At 36.3% G+C, this 20420-nt stretch overlaps 1 protein-coding gene across 1 annotated transcript in view; it reads left to right on the forward strand.

Moving 5' to 3' along the window:
• ASCC3 (activating signal cointegrator 1 complex subunit 3) overlaps window positions 1-20420 on the forward strand; it is a 317774-nt gene that overhangs the window by 160712 nt on the left and 136642 nt on the right. Inside the window, exons 15-16 of the mRNA XM_007469886.1 lie at window positions 15266-15457; window positions 15765-15989. Coding sequence (XP_007469948.1) covers window positions 15266-15457; window positions 15765-15989 — 417 coding nt within the window. The remainder of the gene's footprint in view (window positions 1-15265; window positions 15458-15764; window positions 15990-20420) is intronic.

Raw genomic sequence — 20420 nt, forward strand, 5'->3', positions numbered from 1 at the left:
AAAAAAAAAAAAAAAAAAAAAGCAAACAGCATATCCAACCTGTGACTTTCTAAAGCCTTTAGAGCTTTGAGTCTTTTTTTATTTCCTTTAATAAAATGGAAGAACGTTTCTTCAGCTCCGAAAGAGAGATTCAAAACAGTTGGCCCCTCCATAGTGAAAATGATTTATAACAAAAGATAAGGTAATCTTTCTGGATGTTTTCTCGAAGCTCCAGAATTTTAGATTATTCTTCTAAATCTAAAGTTGAATGTTTGTTCCTATTTCTTGAAGTGCCTTTTAAACTTGAATGGTATTAACTTACTAGCAATTCTAAGGATGCTATTACGATGATGGCAGGAGATATTTCTTCTGATGTTTTTGAAAAATAGGAAATTAAGTACTGAGAACATTAAAATAAAATTAGAAGGTAAGATTGCTATGGTAGTACATAGAAATTTAGCCTCCTGACTCCTGTTAATGGAAATACAACTAAATCTCTACCGTGCCACGGTGATCCTTTATCCCTAAGTGTTTAAAGTAACCGTCTCAATTCCTGACTCAGCAAGTATGGTTTTTAAAAGCATTTCTTCACAGTTTTATTCAACACACTGTAACTTTATTTGTATAAATAATAAATAAAACTCCATTAAGGATTCTTTTTCTCTGTGTGTGTGGGGCGGGGGTGGGGGAGGGCAGTGTGCATATGTAATGAGGCTGTGTCTGTGCCTTAGCCACAGCTGAAGATGAGTCATTTCTTTCCAGTAAGTAACTGTTATACTTCATGACCCCTCATACCATTCCTATCTTTGATATCAAATTTACTCCCAGCTGAAAAAGCAACTATATTTCCAAATTGTCCACTGAAACAGGAAAATAGGGAAAAGAAAGTGAAATACCCCAAGGGTAGATTAAGCTACAGAGATGGAGCTTGCAGTTCTCCCTGGGGAAGGGAGTGTCTGAGGAATTACAAACGGGGCCCAAGGTAAGAGGACACATTAGCAAAAAGCTCTGGCTGTGACTTCACCTCTAGAAGCCCTGTGGCCTTAAACACCTAAACATTTCTTAAAGGTACTTTTTCTTCTATCAAATGGAGTAATAATGGGGTAAATAACACCTATTCTAGTAGTTTACTATGAGAAACAAATAAAATGATATATGAAATTATTTTGGAAACTAGCTGAAGAATGATAAAACATTGCATATCATATTCTGGAAATCTCCATCTAGAAGTTTACTTTGCATATTACTTTTTGCCTTCTCCCACAAAGAAGCTCCCTTAAGACACCACTGTTTTCTGTAAGATAGAACATACCTTAGGGAACAGTAGCAGCTTGCATTTATACATAGAAATATATCATTAGGGATACAGACATTTTCATTATTAAGCCACTATTTGTTTAAGATTTATTTATTATTTATTTTATTTTTGGCTGCATCGGGTCTTAGTTGCGCCACGCAAGATCTTTGTTGAGGCATGCGGGATCTTTCGTGGCGGCATGCGGGCTTCTCTCTAGTTGTGGCAGGCAGGCTGCAAGGCAGGTGGGCTCTGTAGTTGTGGCACCCGTGTTCCAGAGCGCATGAGCTCTGTAGTTTGCGGCACACGGGCTCTAGTTGAGACACACGAGCTCAGTAGTTATGGCGTGTGGGCTTAGTTGCCCAACCAGGGATCGAACCTGCGTTCCCTGCATTGGAAGGCGGATTCTTTACCACCAGACCACCAGTGAAGTCCCCATTGTTTTTAATTATAATTTTAACTTTAAGTTGAATGAATTATTCCAACTAGAATCTTCAGGTTCTGTTTCATTCTCCATCTCAGTCAAATAAATTATTTCCTTTAGGGACAAAACTTTTAACAGGCTTTAAATATTCTAGTACTAGGATGGATATTCCCACCCACCCTGTACGGTATTTCTCTGATTAATAGGCACTGATGTTGTTCGATTTCTTACATATATTAGTGATATTAAAAGTTTTCCTTATAGGTAGATACAGTCTATCATGCAGCAAGCCTCATGAATGTAGTGATTAGGAATATCTGTTAAACAAATCAGAACACTAGGAAAAATCGAGTAATAATATGTACCCTCAAGCTACCTTAAAGTATCACTTTATGACTTTTTATTATTATCTAGATCTACCAACCATCGCCTGCTTTCATAGGTTAGCTTTAGCCTTTGCCTAAATTATAGGAATTTAGCTTTGATGTAAGTAATCTGATACCTAATATTGATAGCTTTAATTATTTCTGGTTTAGCAGCTTTCCAGTGTCAGTATAACCAAATAAAATTAGAATTTCCTCTTCCTGGAATAGATGATATCTGTTAGCTAAAGAGAGTAGCAGGTACCTAAGAGCCCCCTTTCTCTTGTTTTTTTACTTTAGATAAGTGTAAACTGTTGTCTCAGAGTTTATTCTTTCCTCAGGCATATCAGCCTCCTTTAGGAGGCTAATATATTAATTCTACTGTCTGTTTGTAACCACATAGAAAGAATGTTATAAGTATATTAATTATTTTAAGTAAAATGAAAGAAAATTAATAAAAAATAGATTTGAGTGTTTAATTGGATTTTTTCATTTTCAAAGGGAAATAGGCTCTTTAGAATAAAGATTTTGAACCCAGGCAAACCTTGAAGGCCCATGCGCATTGTAGCAAATGATAGGATTTCCTCATTTTTTTATGGATGGCTGAATAATAATCCACTGTGTGTGTGTGTGTGTGTGTGTGTGTGTGTGTGTGTTTGTATCACAAATTTGTTATTCATTCATTCATTGCTGGATACTTAGGTCATTTCCATGTCTTGGCTATTGTAAATAATGCTGCTATGAACATCGGGGTTTAGATATCTTTCCAACTGTTTTTGTTTCCTTTGGATATCTTCCCAGAAGTGGAATTTCTGGATCATATGGTAGTTCTATTTTTAATTTTTTGATGAACCTCCATACTGTTTTTCATAGTGACTGCGCCAATTTACATTCCCACCAGCAGTGAGTTCACAAGAGTTCCCTTTTCTCCACATCTTCACTGGCATTTGTTATCTCTTCTCTTTTTGATGATAGCCATTCTGACATTCTGACAGTGTGAGATGATATGTCATTGTGCTTTTAATTTGCATTTCCCCAAAGACTGACTAGTGTTGTTGAGCTTCTTTTTATGTGCCTGTTGGCCATGGCCACCTTCTTTGGAAAAATGTCTCTTTAGGCCCTTTGCCCATTTTTAATTAGATTATTTGGTTATTTGCTATTGAGTTTAATGAGTTCTTTATATACTTTGGTTATTAACCCCTTATCAGATATATGGTTTGCAAATATTTTTTCCCATTCTATAGGTTGTCTTTTTACTTTGTCAATTTCTTTTGCTGGGTGAAAGCTTTTTAGTTTGATGTAGTCCCACTTGTTTATTTTTTATTTCGTTGCTTGTGCTTTAGGTGTGATTTTCAAAAAATTATTACCTTGACCCATGTCAAGGAGCGTCTTTAGTGAGACCCTTTTTAAGAAACACAGAAAGTAGCATTGGAATTTTATCTTTATTTAAGTAGCCTTGATTGCAGCAAGTTTTGTTCCTGTGCTTTAAGATGTATTTTAGAAACATACAATAAATTTCTTAAAACAAGTTTATACATCTTGTTAAAGAACCTTGCTGTTTTGGAAAAGTGTATATATTAGAATATTGTTGCTCTCTCATTTGAAAATACTTTAGTAGGAAAACCATTTTAAAAACATATAGATTTTATACGTAAAGATTTCTAATCCCTAGTGGTACAGAGATTTGTACTGATAAAATTAAAAGATCAAAATCACACTTCACAGTGATTTTTAAAAAATTTTTTTATTTCAGCATTTATTTTAAAATGGTGAAATGGGTATGAAGAATACAATTTTAGATGAGATTTCTCTTCTACTGATTAGGGTGCTCTCTCTTGAATGCTAACTTGTGTCTGTATAATTGGGTTGTAGTTAATACCAGGGTAGCTCATATGGGAACCAAGACCATCTTTCAAGGATTATAACATGGAACAGGGGACACGGTACTTCTTTCTCCCCAGTTAAAGTACATAATTCGCACAGCTAGAATGACATATGGCAATTGGTTATGGGAATTAGGCTAGTCTGTGTCATTGTGAGTTGACTATATACACATGAACCTCAAACTGTTTTTAGTGGTAGTCACTCAGTGAATATTTACTGAGTGTAAGCTACCTACCAGTCACTATGGTAGATCAATAGGTATCAAGGTAGATAAACTCTGCTGTCAACCTGTTTAAAGTGGATTGAGAAAGTTGTGTTGTATCAATCAGGATTCATTAAAGGAAACAAACCATTGTACGTATATTTTAAATAGAAAATAATTTTGTGAAAAGAAGTTAGGTAATTCCTAGAATGTTGATAAGATTGGAGTTGTAGAAGTCAGGCAACGACCACTGGAACTGTTGAGTTTAAGAACCAGCAGCCATACCATGGTGGTGGTCCAGCATGTAGAAGCTACACCTGCTACTAGATACCTTTCATCATTCATGAACATGCTGGAAAACCAAATTTTGGATATATAGTACATCCATTATAACTTTTAAGCCTCATTTCTCCAAGATTTTGCTTGCCAGCAAAAGAAAACAGCAGAAAATGGTTTCCTCTTCACTTCCACTGCCTAGATCTTGCATGAGTGCATTTAATAAGCAGAATGGATTTTTGTATCCAATACCCTGACTACAAGAGATCTGGGAAGTACAGATTTTACCTTCTGGTTCATGCAATACAAGAAGGCCTCATTGACGGAGGTGGGACTTGCATGCTGATTAACATTCTTTGTGTTAATTGGGAATGGAAATATATTTTGGAAGAAAAAAAGTAGCTGCCCATTTACTTTTATGGAGCTTATGTTCTGGCTGAACAGAAAGATTAACAACTAATTAAATAATTGATTTTAATTACATTGTATTAAATAATAAAGAGGGATTAAGTGCTAAAAGAAAGTAAAATTGGGAGGGCGCTTAGCTAACACAGTGACATTTAAAGTGAGGTATGTACATAAAGGAAAGCAGAAGAATGTCCTAGGAAAAGTATCTAACACCAGAAAAGCAATAGCACATTGAAGGATGTGGATAAAATCAGAGTGACTAAGAAACGCAGAAAATGATGGGGAGTGGTAGATGCCATGCTTATAGCATGAGTCTAATGTTGTGGGCAAGGACCAGATTGTGAGGGCCCTGTTTATCATGTTACAGATTAGGTATTTTATCTTAAAAGAAATGGGTTATGATTAGAGAAGTTTGAGGAAGGGAGTGGCAGGCATGTCATTAGCTATATTCCCCTCAACTAATAATATAAAAATAAAATGACAATTCGAGCACACAAAACAAGTAATTTTCCTAACAGAGTTGTGCTTTTAAGAAAGATCACTACACACAGGCAGGGCAGGAGAGAATGGGAATACCAGTTAGAGATGTGGATTCATTGGGGCATATTTAGGAAATAGAATTGATTGACTTGGTAGTTAATGGGGTATGAAGGGTTGAGGAAGAGAGATCTGGAAGTTTTCTGGCTTCTAAAAGATGTCTGGCTTAATATTGTTGAGTGGTTAGTTGGGTCATTTATGAGGAAAAAGTAGTAGAGAAGGATTACTTTGGAGGGAAGGGTACAGATCATGAATTCCATTTGGACGTGCTGAGATGAGGTGCCTGGGATACTTAGAGATGTAGAGTAAGCATCTGGATGGATATGTAAGTCTAATGTATCAGAAGCTCAGTTTGTTTTGGAGTGGGAAAACCATAGGAGTGAATATGAGTGGTAAAAGAGCCTAAGACCAAGTCTTGAGGAATTCTGATATTTAATGATTAGAGGAGAATGAGCCAGCAGAGGATCCTCCAAGCACTGGAGTATACCCCGGAGTAAATGTCATAGAGGCCAAGGAAAAGAGCGTTTCAAAGAGAAGAAAGAGATCATCTATACTGACTGCTGCAGTGAGTGGTCAAGTAATGTGAGGGCTGCAAAATACACTGTACTTAGCCACGGGGAGGATATTGGTGACCTTATTCAGGGCCTTTTCACTCCCAGAGTGGAGAGCAAAAACTAGATTAAGCTGGCTGATGAATGTAGATTAAAGTGTAAACATCAATTTTGAGAACTTAATTTATATACAAAAGGAAAATGGAGAGTATCTAGAAAATATGAAATAGTACTCAGAAAGGTAGACATACTATTTTTGTTTTCAAGGTGGAAGTGATATGCTTATATTCTGTGGAAACTATTCAAGAGAGAGCGAAAAAGGATTGAAATTGATTGAATATTCATATAGGAAAGGAAAGAGACCACAGATAACCTATAAGAGTCCTGAGAATTTTCAAGAGGCATGGGATCCAAAGAAGAAGTAGAGATTTTCCTTAGATAGGAGTTAGGGCACTGCTGTTAAAACAGAAGAGAAAATTAGAAAGATGGGTTCTGATGCAAATAGGTTTTAGGTGTATGGCAGGAAGATAAGGGAGCTTCCTGTGACGTATTGTATATTCCTTGTGAACTAGTTGTTAAGGTCATTCTCTAAGAGTCAAGGATAACAAGGTGGTGAGAAGTTTGTGGAGAGCCAGTCAATGCATAATGTAGACATTGTGAGACAGGCGACGACAAACTGACCACAGAGACATCACAGAATTGCTATCCAATGTTAAGGGCTTGTTGAGATTGTGATCATGGATTTAGACTGGTCTCTAGTTGCCCTTGTATGTAATTTTTCTTAAGCATTAGCTACCTTGGGTCATCTGAGTTTGACATTCTGCCAGTCTTACATGGCAAAAGGGCAGATGAGTTTAAGAAATGGGCAGGAATGTGATTAAAATCTTGGACTGTGTTATCTGCACTGGAGAAAGAACCAGAATAAAGACTGGGGCGGGGATGGAGATGGCGTGCTGCTGATGAATATTAAGAAAGTAGAGGAATTGTGATCTGGAAGTATCATTAACGGTAAAGAAAGAGCTTAGAAAAAATTAGTTGGGCATGCTTGACATTTAGGAATCTTTGGTCAGAAATTGAGGTGTTTGCACTAGCGATTTTGGCTTTGGAAGTAGTACAGTTGTGGGTTGATGACAGGCCTAGAATACAATCGTTGGTATATGGCTAAGACGGGACAGAGGAGATGTCAGTAGAAATGAGGGTGTCAAGGAATTGAAGAGCGAGGGTTTTAGATGTCCACATGGAAAATACTGTCACCGAGGATCATGATAGGAAATGGGATAGACAGACTAGGAGCCATGCGTATGGAGTCTTCATTGGATAAGGTAGGGTAACAGGTGACATAGCAGATATACTGAACCTTAAAGGAACAGAGGTTTTTGTAAGAAGTTAGTACAGGCTGACCTGGAAATGGTGAGAAGGAAGAGAGAGATCATCCCCCACCACTTGAAAGATATGCGTGGAAAACAGGGGTCCATGGAAAAGAGTCAAGTTTCAGTTAAGGCAGGGTGGGAGATGAGGTTGATATAGTTTGCTTATTACTGAGTGGCAATTCCAGAGAATAGAGTGAAGAATTTCATACCCTAAGGTGGAGAAATAGTAGAGGAAGTAGGGAACCGACTCAAGAGTGAAGAAATACCAAGTATTATGGGAACAATAGTATAGTAGGGCATTGGTCCCCCATTACCTGTTTCCATGCCAGCTGTCAGAATCAGAGTATCGGGCACTAAGACCCTAAAATTTTAACATGATCCTCAGAAGTTCTGATCATAGCTAGATTTTGTTGATCGTGTGAACAGATGGCTAATAGGCCTTATCCTGAGAACAGGGTGGGAGGTATGATGTGTTTCCTTCCGAAAGACTCGTGGAAGACAGAGCATTGCCGTTCTTGGCTCTCTTGGTGTGGACGCCAGAGGAGCGATTTCAGATGTCTCGGTGATAAGGGTTTAAAGTGGAATAAGAGCTTTGAAAGAAAGAGAAAGGTTGGGGAAAGATGATACTCCTTAGAGCTCTATAAACTCCCTTGTCAAAAGATAAGCCAGGTATTGGTTTATGCTCCTAACAGTGTAAGCAGGTCCACTAATTATAACTTTATTGAATGATAAAAATTGAACATACCAAAGATGAGGACTCTATAATATTTTTTCTGATATTGATAAGGCATACTCACTAGTAATTGTGAAAAAAGAATGCTATCATTTGGGAGAAACTATTTGCCTCCTTCTGGTTAAATTTTAGTTTTTATAATGACTGTTAAGTTATTTCTTCCTAATGGATTTGAAATAATCCACATTAAAGCGTACCTTATCAAGATAAATTACCTCAGAAGGCTTACAAAGGTCACTAAATTATTTATGCCATTTCTTATTGTTCTTTCATGCAGGGTTTGTAACTGAGCTGAAGGTCTTGTGTTACTTCTGTATATTTTTTTGTCTTATGGAGGAAAAATACTAATTTGTTTCCTTTTAATATCTTCAGTTGCTTGCTGTCAGTCTTCGTTCTTTAATCATGTATTTGTGTTGGTTTGGAAGTCAACTTTGGGAAGTGGTTACACTTTAACCTTATTCATTTTAAAAAGTACTCATACTGATTTTCTGTGTCATAGGTAGGAAAAAGATATGTAAAGTCATGGAAGGAAGCTTGGGTCATGCTTTCACTAGGGGAAAAATTTTAGTATCCTCTGTGGGCTAATGGATTCTTAGCAGTTGTCCATTCTATTCTAATTTTACTGACAATAAAGCCCTGTATGGGAAGTTCACTTGTGACAAGTGGAAATACAAAGACTGAGGGAAACAAGTTTACCCAGTTCTTCTACTACACACCTGACTCCCTTTACCTTTCACAGCTGGTGTTCTTTTGTGCTGATTTTCCATGTATAGAGATACTTTATCCAGTGAGTATAGTATTGGATCTCAAATGGCTTTCTCGGAGAATCCAATGCTCTGTTCAGACAGTGTGAACAGGGTGAATTATACCCCTCCAGTCCTGCAGAGGCTAGCAAAGCCCAGACTCCAGGTATAGCTCACCCTGAAAAAACAGGTGGAAAACAGCAACTGTTCTGATACTTGAGGAAGCAGCAGGCATCTTGTAATAAGTTTAGCTCTGTAACTCATGGTCTTAACCATCTTTCTCCATTGATTTCTCCAAATAAAACTCCTATTAAAAACCTTCTTCCGTTTATGTTTCTTTCAAGGGAAGGTTTTGTACAAACTGCCATTGTGTGTGTCTGCATGTGAGTTTCAGTATGAAAAAATTGGATCGTGTTAGGCACACTTTTATGTCTCATACTTTTTTCACTTAGTAATACATCATAAAAGTAATACACTTTTATGTCTCATACTTTTTTCACTTAGTTATCTTTCCAGATCAACACTGAAAGATCTGATTCATTCTTTTAACAACTGAGTAGTGTGCCCCAGTGTGGACATTATCTTAATTCATTTACCCAGTCTGTCTCGATGGATACTTTTGTTGTTTCTAATTATGTTGTATTGTAAACAGTGCTGTAGTAAACATCCTTGCTCACACTCTTGGCAGTTGCAGTGGTGTCCATTGGGAAAATTCCTGGCAGTGGAATTTATTTATCAACACGGTACATGCATTTAAAATTTTGGTGAATGAGTGGTCCTGAATTGCCCACTGAAGAGATTGTTCCAACTTACATTTCCTGGAACAGTAACTTCCTCCCACCTAACTTTGCCAGCACTGAACAGTGTTAGAGTTTTTGAGATTATGACAGATTAATAGGCAAAAAATGGTACTTCATTATTATTTTGACTGGCATTTCTTTATGACTGAAGCTGAGCATTTTTCATATTTGCCATTTGAATTTCTTTTTCTGTAAATTGCATGTACTGTTATATGTGTTACAAACATTTTTCCTACTTAATCTTTGATTTTTATTTTTATTAATTTATGAATATTTTTACCATAATGAGATATTTTTCAGGTTATTTACAGTATTTGGGCTTTGTCTTACTTATAAAGATCATACTCACTTCATCATGATTTCCTCCAGCCCTTTTTTTTTTTTTTTTTGCGGTACGCGGGCCTCTCACTGCTGTGGCCTCTCCCATTGCGGAGCACAGGCTCCGGACGCGCAGGCTCAGCGGCCATGGCTCACGGGCCCAGCCGCTCTGCGGCATGTGGGATCCTCCCAGACTGGGGCACGAACCCATGTCCCCTGCATCGGCAGGCGGACTCTCAACCACTGCGCCACCAGGGAAGCCCTCCTCCAGCCCTTTTTCAGTTAAGTTTTTAATTTTCATTGTTAAATCTTTGATCCGTCTAGAACTTATTGCATATAGTAATGGTGTTGGTTTGCAGTCTCCTCGGGACCTTTCTGGGTGTAATGTGAAACTGGCCCCAAAACACAGAGGACAAGGAAAGACTTAAGAAAGAGGCAGACCACTCCAGATTGGTGGGTGACAGGTTTAATAATTGAGTGAACTTATATACAAGTAGATCTCCGCACCCACCTGCCACAATCTTAAAAGTTTATATAGAGGCCTTAACGGGGTTTAGTCATGTGCACAGACAACACCACATTTCTGTCGAAGGGCTGTGTCCTTGGGCAGCCTCTAAGTGAAGGCAAACAGAGTGCACATTCCAAGGACAGGAGAAGGGATGAGGAGCCTCTGATTGCCTGGACCCAGCTTGTGGGTCAAACTGGTGGTCACATCTTCTTGATGACCTCCCCCAGCAAATGCATTTCTGAATACTTCCTGTTTATTCTGTTGTTTTTAAAGTTTAATACAACATACCAAATTCAAACATTTGCCTGAGTCAGTTTCTGAACTTTGTTTTCTATTTCCTTGATCTTATTGTCTCTTCTCTGGTATCAAACTATTTTACTTATTTGTTTGTTTGCTTTTAACATCTTTATTGGAGTATAATTGCTTTACAATACTTATTTGTTTTTTTTAATATTTTTAATATGTGATTGGGATAAGCATCCTGATTATTCTTCAATTTTAGAATTTTTCCTGGATATACAGGTTTACTTTTTTTTTTTTTTTTTTTTTTTTGCCGTACGTGGGCCTCTCACTGTCGTGGCCTCTCCCATTGCGGAGCACAGGCTCCGGACGCGCAGGCTCAGCGGCCATGGCTCACGGGCCCAGCCGCTCTGCGGCATGTGGGATCCTCCCAGACTGGGGCACGAACCCATGTCCCCTGCATCGGCAGGCGGACTCTCAACCACTGCGCCACCAGGGAAGCCCTACAGGTTTACTTTTAAGGATGAACTTCAGTATCACTTCCAAGAAATAACGTTTATCTTTTAGTTGAGTTAGTGCATTGATTTACAGATTAAGTTAGTGAGAATTGGTATTTTCACCAAATCAAGTTTTCCCATCTCAAAAGCAAAGCATAGCATTTCATTTCTTGAATGTCCTTCAGCAGTATAATAATGCTTTTCTTCATGTAGGTGCTACCTATTTCTTGTTTTTTCTGTTTTTGACGGCTTTTATAAATGTGCTATTTTCTTCCCTTTTATTTTCTAACAAGTTATTGTTTATATACAGAAAGACTTTTTAAAAATATTGATTTGGGGGACTGTCTCCTTTCTGAATTCAATCATTATTTTAGTTAGTATTTAATTAATCCTCAGTTTTCTAAATAAATGTTTATTTCATCTGCAACTAATAATTGCTTTGACCTCTTCTGTTCCAGTATTTCTACTTTTTATTATTTTCTCATGTCTAGTTCCATTGTCTAGGACATTGGTAAGCTGATTGTAAACATCTTTGCCTTGTTCCTAACTTAAATTGATATACGCCTAATGTTTTACGATTCAGTGTGGTTTGAAATCGATATTTTGTCGCCTCTGCTTATCAAGATTGAATGTGGTCTTTTGTGAGATTTCAGTGCCTGGAGATGATCATACGTTTTTTCTCCTTTGACTTATTAATAAATATGTTAATATGTTTATAGGTATAGTGCCCTTGCATTCTGGGGTTTAATTTACTTAGTTGTGGTATATTGTTTTAATGCACTGGTGAATTCTGTTTTCTAAAACTCTTTACTATTTGGATTAATATTCTTAAAGAGAGATTTCTCTATTGCATTCTGTTTTCTGCTGCTTTATCAGGTTTTAATATCAGTGCTATTACACGGCCTCTGTAAGATTAATTTTTAGATTTCTATTTCTGTGCTCTAGGGCCTCTTAGTAACACTAGAATTAATTTGTCTTTAAAAAGTATGAAAGCCTAGATGTTAGATAGCCTTTACATTTTCTTCCATTGCTTTTATTATAATTTTCTATCACTTTTAATATAAATGTTAGTAACATTTTCCTAGAAAATCATCTGTTACAAACATTTTTAATAATGGAATATATTGAATTTTTCAGAATACTCTTCTGATTCTTTACAATTGTGATGTATTTCTGAACACTTCTTTTTCACATTACTAATTTTGTGTCTTTGTGCTTGTGCTGTTGTGCTTGTTTTCCACTATGTATCTCCTTTTACTTAAAGGCTAGACAGTAAATATTTTAAGCCTACAAACATATGGTGTCTGTCACACTCCTCAACTCCCCTATTGTAGCTCAAAATCAGCCATAGACAATATGTAAACAAACTGATATGGCTGTGTTTCAATAAAACTTTATTTACAAAACAGGCAGTTGGCACATAATTTGCCAACTCCTGCTGCCCAGTAATAGACATTGTCTATTTTTATTTTTTTCCTTTAAAATTAGAGTTTTTATGTTTAAAAACTCTAATTTCACATCTTAAAAATCATTCTATTTTAACTTTATTAGGGCATTTCTCCTTTTTTCCTTGGCTTTGTTATATTTTTTATTTTTATAGATTTCTGAATTAGATGCTTGATTTACTTATTTATTATATTCTTATTTAGTTATATAAGTATTTCAGGTATGATGTTTTCTGAGAGCACAACTTTACTCCACCCTATAAGTTAGGGATGGGGAACAGATCAGGGGGTGCCAGGAGTTGTAAGTGGGGAGGGTTTAACTATAAAGGAATAACAAGAGAATTTAAGGGGGGTAAAGGAACAGTTTTGTATCCTGATTATTATGGTGGTTACACAATTTGAACATATGCCAAAATTCATAGGACTGTACACCAAAGTGGAAAGAGAATTTTACTGTATGATAATTTTTTAAATAAGATTTTAAAACATACTCATCCCTGGGCCTCCTCCCCATGTCCTGTGAACTAGGCTAGATCACAAATGGCAGATTCAGATTCAAAGACAGCTGAGAATGAACAACCCAGTCTTATTTTAAGATTGTTGTCACTTCATGTCTCTAATGAATCAATAAAAAAGCAATGCACATAAAGCAATTACACTCCAATAAAGATGTAAAAAGAAGTATTAAATATGCTTCATAATTTAAAAAAAAGCAATGCACAGAATGTGAGCAGGAATAGAGACAAAGGCGAAGTGACTCCTGGCACTTCTTGGTTGCTTACAGAGAACAAGCTGGTTGAACCCACCTGGTCAGAGTTAGAGGTGATGTGTCAGCACCCCATGATCTACCTGCTACCTTATAAGAATATTTTTCACCACAGTTACATATTTCCTGCGTTCAGCTTCTTACTGTGTCATTGGTGTCACAAGCCAAGTCTTACCTCAACTGGATATTGACTGAGAATCTGCATTTATAACAAGCACATCAGGATATTCCAGTGCAGGTGTTCATGGACACGCAGATTCACCCAAAACAAAGAGCCATCCAGCAGTATGATTTTTTTCTGTCTGTCTCCAAGCAGTATTTTTTAGTTTCCTCTGTTAGCTCTGAATGTTCACTCATGAATATTAGCGAAGAAATGAAGTAGGTGAAGTGTTTTTCCTTCTTCTACCTTGACCCCACGAGGGAGCTCTGTTATATACTAGCAAATACTCCATAACGTGGAGCCCGTATTTGTGAGACCGACAATAACACACGTCTGAAAAGATGGAAGTTAAGGCAATATGACCCAAATGTAGTTAATAATAAAGTATATTTATACAATTATTTCTAAGAGGCTGGCTACACGGCACAAAAATGAAATAATACCCTTCCCTTGAAACTTAATGAAGATAACTTTTTTGTGTATATGTGTATTTTGCTTGGGACTCAACAAGGCTCAAAATTCTAAGTTGTTATTTACTTGGATGGCCACTAGATGGTGGGGTTTGTTAATGTTTTCCCTTCCATTTTATGTCTGTAGCAGATTTCATGGAGTGCAGTTTTCTTAGATCATTTTCATAGTTAATTATTGTTAATTTAGAAGTTTAAAATTTTAAGTGACCTTAGAGATAATCACTGTGACTGTACTAGAACCCCATTCCCTGCCAGTGTAGTGCCCCTTACATGAAAACTATGGAAAACGCTGTTTCAAAAGAAGCTATCAAGATGTTGATCGTGAAATTTTCAGAGCAGTAGCAAATAAGCACAGGATGTGATGCCCAAACAGAAGCTTTGACTATATGAACACTTTTGTTAATCCGTAGTCTTTAATTTTGCAGAAAAAAATTTCCCCGTTGTACAGTGAGTCGTCAGTGAATTTTGTAAGATCTGCTGTGGCACTCATACAGATTGCAGATAAGTGGACCATATCCCACATCTGAGGTCAGACCAGGCCAAAGAACGGACCTCAGAAGCGAAGTTAGTATATTCAGGGCAGATGTAAAGTTGAGGAGCTAAGACAGGTGGCCGGTGCCCTCCTGTTAGAGATCAGCAGGACCACAGGTGTTGGGGAAGCACAGCTGGGTTTATTGGCTCTTACTATGAGAAGGAGCGCATGTCCCGTGGAACCAGGGGCATCTCAGTAACGGGGGAAAGGCTTCCAAGGCAGTGGGTCTGGAACAGAAAGTGTAAAGACCCTGAGGCAGGTATGGATTTGTGAAAAAAAAAAAAAAAAAAGTTGGGGGGGCACTTAGAGAAAAAGCCAGCTCTTGTGTCGGGCCTGAGTAAGTAAGTGAGGTTCAGGAATGGGAATGATTTCTGTAGGTCTTGCATCCTAAGGACTCTGGCCTTTACTCTGAATGAGTTGGAAGCCACTGAGATTTATGCTTATTTTTAATAGAGCTTTTTTGAAAGGATAGGAAGCAGGTAATACTGATTGATTGCAAGAAGAGGACACCTGAGTGAAAGAGACACTTGCTTTTACCTTCTTTCCTTTTGGATTTTGTGCCATGTTCAGGGTTACCTATTTTTTAAGATAGAATATAATTTTTAATGATTTTGTATAAAGCATTATATACTAAGACTTAGTAAGACCTTAAGATACTTAAAAATAATTCTGTGCGCTCTTTGATAAACTCATTCAAGAGACGATAAATAACAATTGCTTTTAAATGCTAAATAACACTTTTATGTTTTGTTGATATCTACTCTAGGTGCAAAAGTCAAGAAATAAACAAGTACGAGAATTATTTCCAGATGGTTTTAGTATTCATCATGCAGGAATGCTTCGGCAAGACAGAAATTTGGTTGAAAGCTTGTTTTTTAATGGGCATATCAAAGTCCTGGTCTGTACAGCTACATTAGCCTGGGGTGTCAATCTTCCTGCTCATGCTGTTATTATTAAGGTGAGAGCTTACCTTCCTTTGTGCATGGATTTGTGGTATCTTAAAACAAACCTGTGGATTGATTTATTTGAAAATATTGATTTGGCTGCTTCAGTGACTTTGAATGTTATTTATTTAAGGTCAGAACTATATTCTCCAAAAGAATGTAGTTTATATTGTGAAAATTTAACGCTATCACAGATGATGAAAGGATTAGTTAAAGTACACTTTTGAGATCTTGCCATATTTGCCTAATTTCAGTATTCAGCTCATCAGGATTATATTTGTGTGTGTTTATGTAAATTTTTATTAACTTTTCCTCATCTAGGGAACACAAATATATGCTGCAAAAAGAGGCTCCTTTGTTGACCTTGGAATTTTAGATGTCATGCAGATATTTGGTCGAGCTGGAAGACCACAATTTGACAAATTTGGGGAAGGAATCATCATAACAACCCATGATAAACTCAGCCATTACCTTTCTTTGCTCACTCAACAAAACCCAATTGAGAGTCAGTTTCTGGAAAGCCTTGCAGATAACCTAAATGCAGAGGTAAGATCTAATGAGTTAAAGGTTGGAATAGAATCATCAGCTTCAAGAATGACCAAGAAAAATAAAGTTTGAGTTGATTGCTATTTCATGATATTTAATAATACATTTTATTTCATATGCAGTCACAAGACACAAGAGGTGGAATGGCAATATTATTGATTAGTTCAGAGCAATATAGAATGCAAATGATTAACTGATAAGAACTCATTGCTTAAAGACTATACTTTTAAATCATGAGGTTTTGTTATAGGACAGAAATCTAACCAAAGCTATACAGACTGGGGAAACAGACATAGCAATAACAACAACTATATTTGTCCTGCACTTCAATAAAGTTTATTAGGAAGTATTTTATAAAGTTTTTATAAGGTTAATAATGCTCTTCTGTCTTAGATCATTTGATTAACTTTGTTATAGAAAATATGATTGCTTAAATTGAGCTACAATATTATAGTTTATTTCATGTGTGATGTGTGTTTGTGTTGATTTTGTTTTTTGGGTTTTTTTACTCAGGATTACTTTTATTGTTTTAATTCTAGAATTTTCAACCATAGCAACCATTCACAAATAGTTATAGGTTAGCTTTACATATAAAACCTTCCAGTAAATACTCTGGAGAAGAGCAAGCACATATGAGTTTAGTCCCTATACTTTAAGATCTTAAAATAAAATTATCACAGTAACTTATGTTGACCACCTTTCTGCCATTGTGTAAAATAATATTTTTGTTATACCTTTCATTTTCAGAATTATGTCTTTAAGGCCAAATTTTACTGGACCCTATCAGAATTCTGAGTGACATCACATGTTAGGAATTCAGTTAGGCTCAAACATTTACATTAAAAAGCCGCAGTCAAGATAAACCTTGACATTTTAATAGGCTGCTACAAAGAAAATTATTTCCTTTTCTTGGAGGTACAAACATAACACTTTCACTAATAAGACTCCGTAGATAAGAAATTAATGTCACCTATGAGAGAACAGTTTCACAGGTGACTTGTATAGTCACCATTATTGTGTTAAGATTTAAATAGCAGACCCTGGAAGCCTAGATAACATCTTAACTGGTAAAGAGGATGAACATTCTTAAGAGTCTGTGTGTCAAACAATCAAATGAGGTTTTGCTGTTTTCACCGCATTTTTAATTGTTGCTCTGTCATCCAACACTTTCCTACTTCTTTCCTATATCCCTTCTTACCATTAAAGTTGACTCAAACAATTTTTGAAAGTAGGTGGGATATAACTATTAAATAAATGAATAAGTGAAATATTTGAACTGAAATATTACAGAAATTTCACTTACATTCTATTCATGTTATTTAGAAGTCTTTTTAGAGGATGAAAAACACACTCAGTATGCAGTTTCCTCTGTTAAGGAGTATATAGTCCAAAAGGGGAGAAAAAGACACAAAAACACAGTGCAATAATGTTGGTGAGTAATAAGTTCTAAAGAAGGATTCAGTAGAAGGAGAAAATACTTTTGGCCCCAGCTTATCAGGAAAGGCTTTGTTCATGAAGGTGGTAAATCTGGGTTCAGAGGGTTAGGTAAGGTTTAGAAGATCTAGTTGGAAGTTAGAAAAAAATCATGAAAGATGCTGGTTTCTAGTAGTATAATTACAAGAAAGTGAAAATGATTAGGAAATAAATTATGATATTAGGAATATCTCCAAAGGAAATATATCTCAGTTTCAATCCTCATTACCTACTATGATGACATGGTTTAAATAATTAGGTCTTGGTCATGGGTCACCAGTATCTATGATGGATTAGTCTAATGTACAAAGATAGTAATAGTAATGTACAAAGATAGTAATAGTAATCCTTCAGTGGACTGAGGATGCACAAACCTGCTGGGTGCTTTTTGTATATTCTCTCAGTACTGCTACTAAGGAGATATTATTGTCCTCAGAGAGATAGGTAACTGGCCAAAGGTCATTCAAGTACTAACTTTTGGAGCTAGTATTCAAACGCAGGTCTTTTTAACTACAAACTTAGTCTTCTTATTATAGCCTAGATTTCTGATATATAAAATATAGTAACTTAAAGGTGAATACATTTCTCTGTATTAATCAACCTACCATTTGCCTTCTTCTAAGACCAGGACTAAATATTTTCCAAAATGGTAGTAATAATTTCTCTGACTTACAATAAAAAGCAAGGCTGTTTGTTTTTTTTTGTTTTTTTTGCAGTACGCGGGCCTCTCACTGTTGTGGCCTCTCCTGTTGCGGAGCACAGGCTCCGGACGCACAGGCTCGATGGCCATGGCTCACGGGCCCAGCTGCTCCGCAGCATGTGGGATCTTCCCAGACCGGGGCACAAACCCGTGTCCCCTGCATCGGCAGGCGGTCTCTCAACCACTGCGCCACCAGGGAAGCCCAGAAAGGCTGTTTTATACAATTTTTCTAGAAAAGCATTTCAAGAAAGACTACATCTTTGTAAACTTAGAATTATTTTCCTTGATAGCTTTTTGTAAGTGGTAAATTAAACACAAAATGGTGATTTTTTATACAGAAGACACAGGTGAGTAAAATACTTCTCTGGTCTTCAAGAAATTCTTTTTCTTAGGGACTATAATAAAATAAATGAAACTATTTGGTCAAGCCAAATAAAAAATCAGTTGTAGCCCATAGATTCACCTCATATTCATAAAATACTTATTAGGGTTTGTCATTTTCAGAAATGTCAACTAACTGTAACGATAATTCCATTTAATGCCATAAATGGCGTTCAAATAATGAAACATATACCCTGAAATTTTTAGGTAATATGGTGAAGTAATATGGTGAAGTATAGCCATTGCTAAAAATTCTTTATCATATTTTGTCTACTAGACTACCTCCCATTTAAAGTAAATTTTCTTCTTAGGGAAACAAACTCCCTTAAATTATAGTTGAGTGTGAAATTAAATTTGGTAATCTGTGGAAGCCAAGTGTGAAATTAGTTTATAAAATGAATGTGTGCTGTGCTCTTAAGGTAATAATGGATTTTTAAGTCTTTAGACTCCGAAAATCTTTGCAAGACTGTACAGCAGCAGTGATCAACATCAAGGTCACGTTAGATTAGGATGTTGCCCATACTAATATCTTTGATAACACTAGTTTAGAAGAACTGGAGAAAGTATCATATTAAGGTATCATTTTAATGCAGACATTTTATGAGACATCTTTGCTGATTGATGCCTAATGGGGCTGACTCCTGAATGCTAATTAATGCCAAAGCTCACAAGTCCCAGCCCTATATAAAGCCTCTTAATTTTGCACTGAGAGAAACACTGAAGCTTGTTTGAGGCTTATTAAAATTTATTCAGCAGACATTACTGGGTATTGTTTCACGGTTTCACATGTGAAACTGTTCTCTCATAGGTGACATTAATTTCTTACCTATTCTGTGCCAGTCCCCCTATGGTCCATACTTTAAAATGTATTAATCTTTCTATAATCTTACGTACATTCTTTATTCAGAGTTCCTCCCATCTCCGCAGGGCATAGTACCAACACTTTGTCCTTGGATATAAGGCCTCAGCAGTCTGACACCTTCCCAGTTCTGGCTCTGGTTACTTTCCAGCACAGGTCTTCTGCTCTAGACAGTCCCTTACTCTACTCACATCACCTATAAAGTACCAGTCTTCCCATGTATAAAATAGGAATAATATCACTAGATTGTTGTGAAAATTTAACAAACACCTGTGCCAAGTTGTTATTCGGTACAGAATTGTAGCAGTTACATTATCTTATAGTCCCTTTATCCTCAGCCCCAATCATACTTACTACCTGCACTCAAATTTTAGGGGAATAAGTAAATGAATGGTGGCATAAATGGTGTTTTCATACAGTTACTAAAGGGGTTTGTGTATACATATGTATTTATATACATATGATTATTATATTTGCTTGTTTAGTTTTATATGGTTTCAACTAACTTTTTGAAAAACACATACAAATAAACAATTAAGATAACCTTAATGGCTAAAGTTTAAATAGGTAAATTAGATACAAAGTGATACTTTGAGCCTTACTTCTAAATTATGGATTTGGGGTAGTTTTATTTCCCCCTCTTTTACTTAGGGCGTAAAGCTATGTTACACTATATACTAATGGCACTTTTATAAGTTTCACATGTTAGGTGTTTTTCTTTCAAAGCATTTTTGAATACATATTATGTCCTAGGCACTGTGGATAATGGTTTCATAGATGTCATCTTAATTTGTTACATGTATCTCACCTGTAAGACTACAGACTTCCTGAGGCCAGGAACCATGCTCTATTTATTGCCATATCCATTGTACTTTATACTTTACATAGTGCAGTCTTGTTACTGACTTCCTATATGATTATTGAGATGAATGAATAAATTTCAGAGAGATACTGTGAAAAATACTTGTTTTATAAAAGGCTCCTGTACTAAGTAGCCACTAGACCACAGATATTTGCA

This window comes from Lipotes vexillifer, unplaced genomic scaffold, assembly GCF_000442215.2.
Source record: "Lipotes vexillifer unplaced genomic scaffold, Lipotes_vexillifer_v1.1 scaffold2083, whole genome shotgun sequence".
Classification (NCBI taxonomy): Eukaryota; Metazoa; Chordata; class Mammalia; order Artiodactyla; family Lipotidae; genus Lipotes; species Lipotes vexillifer.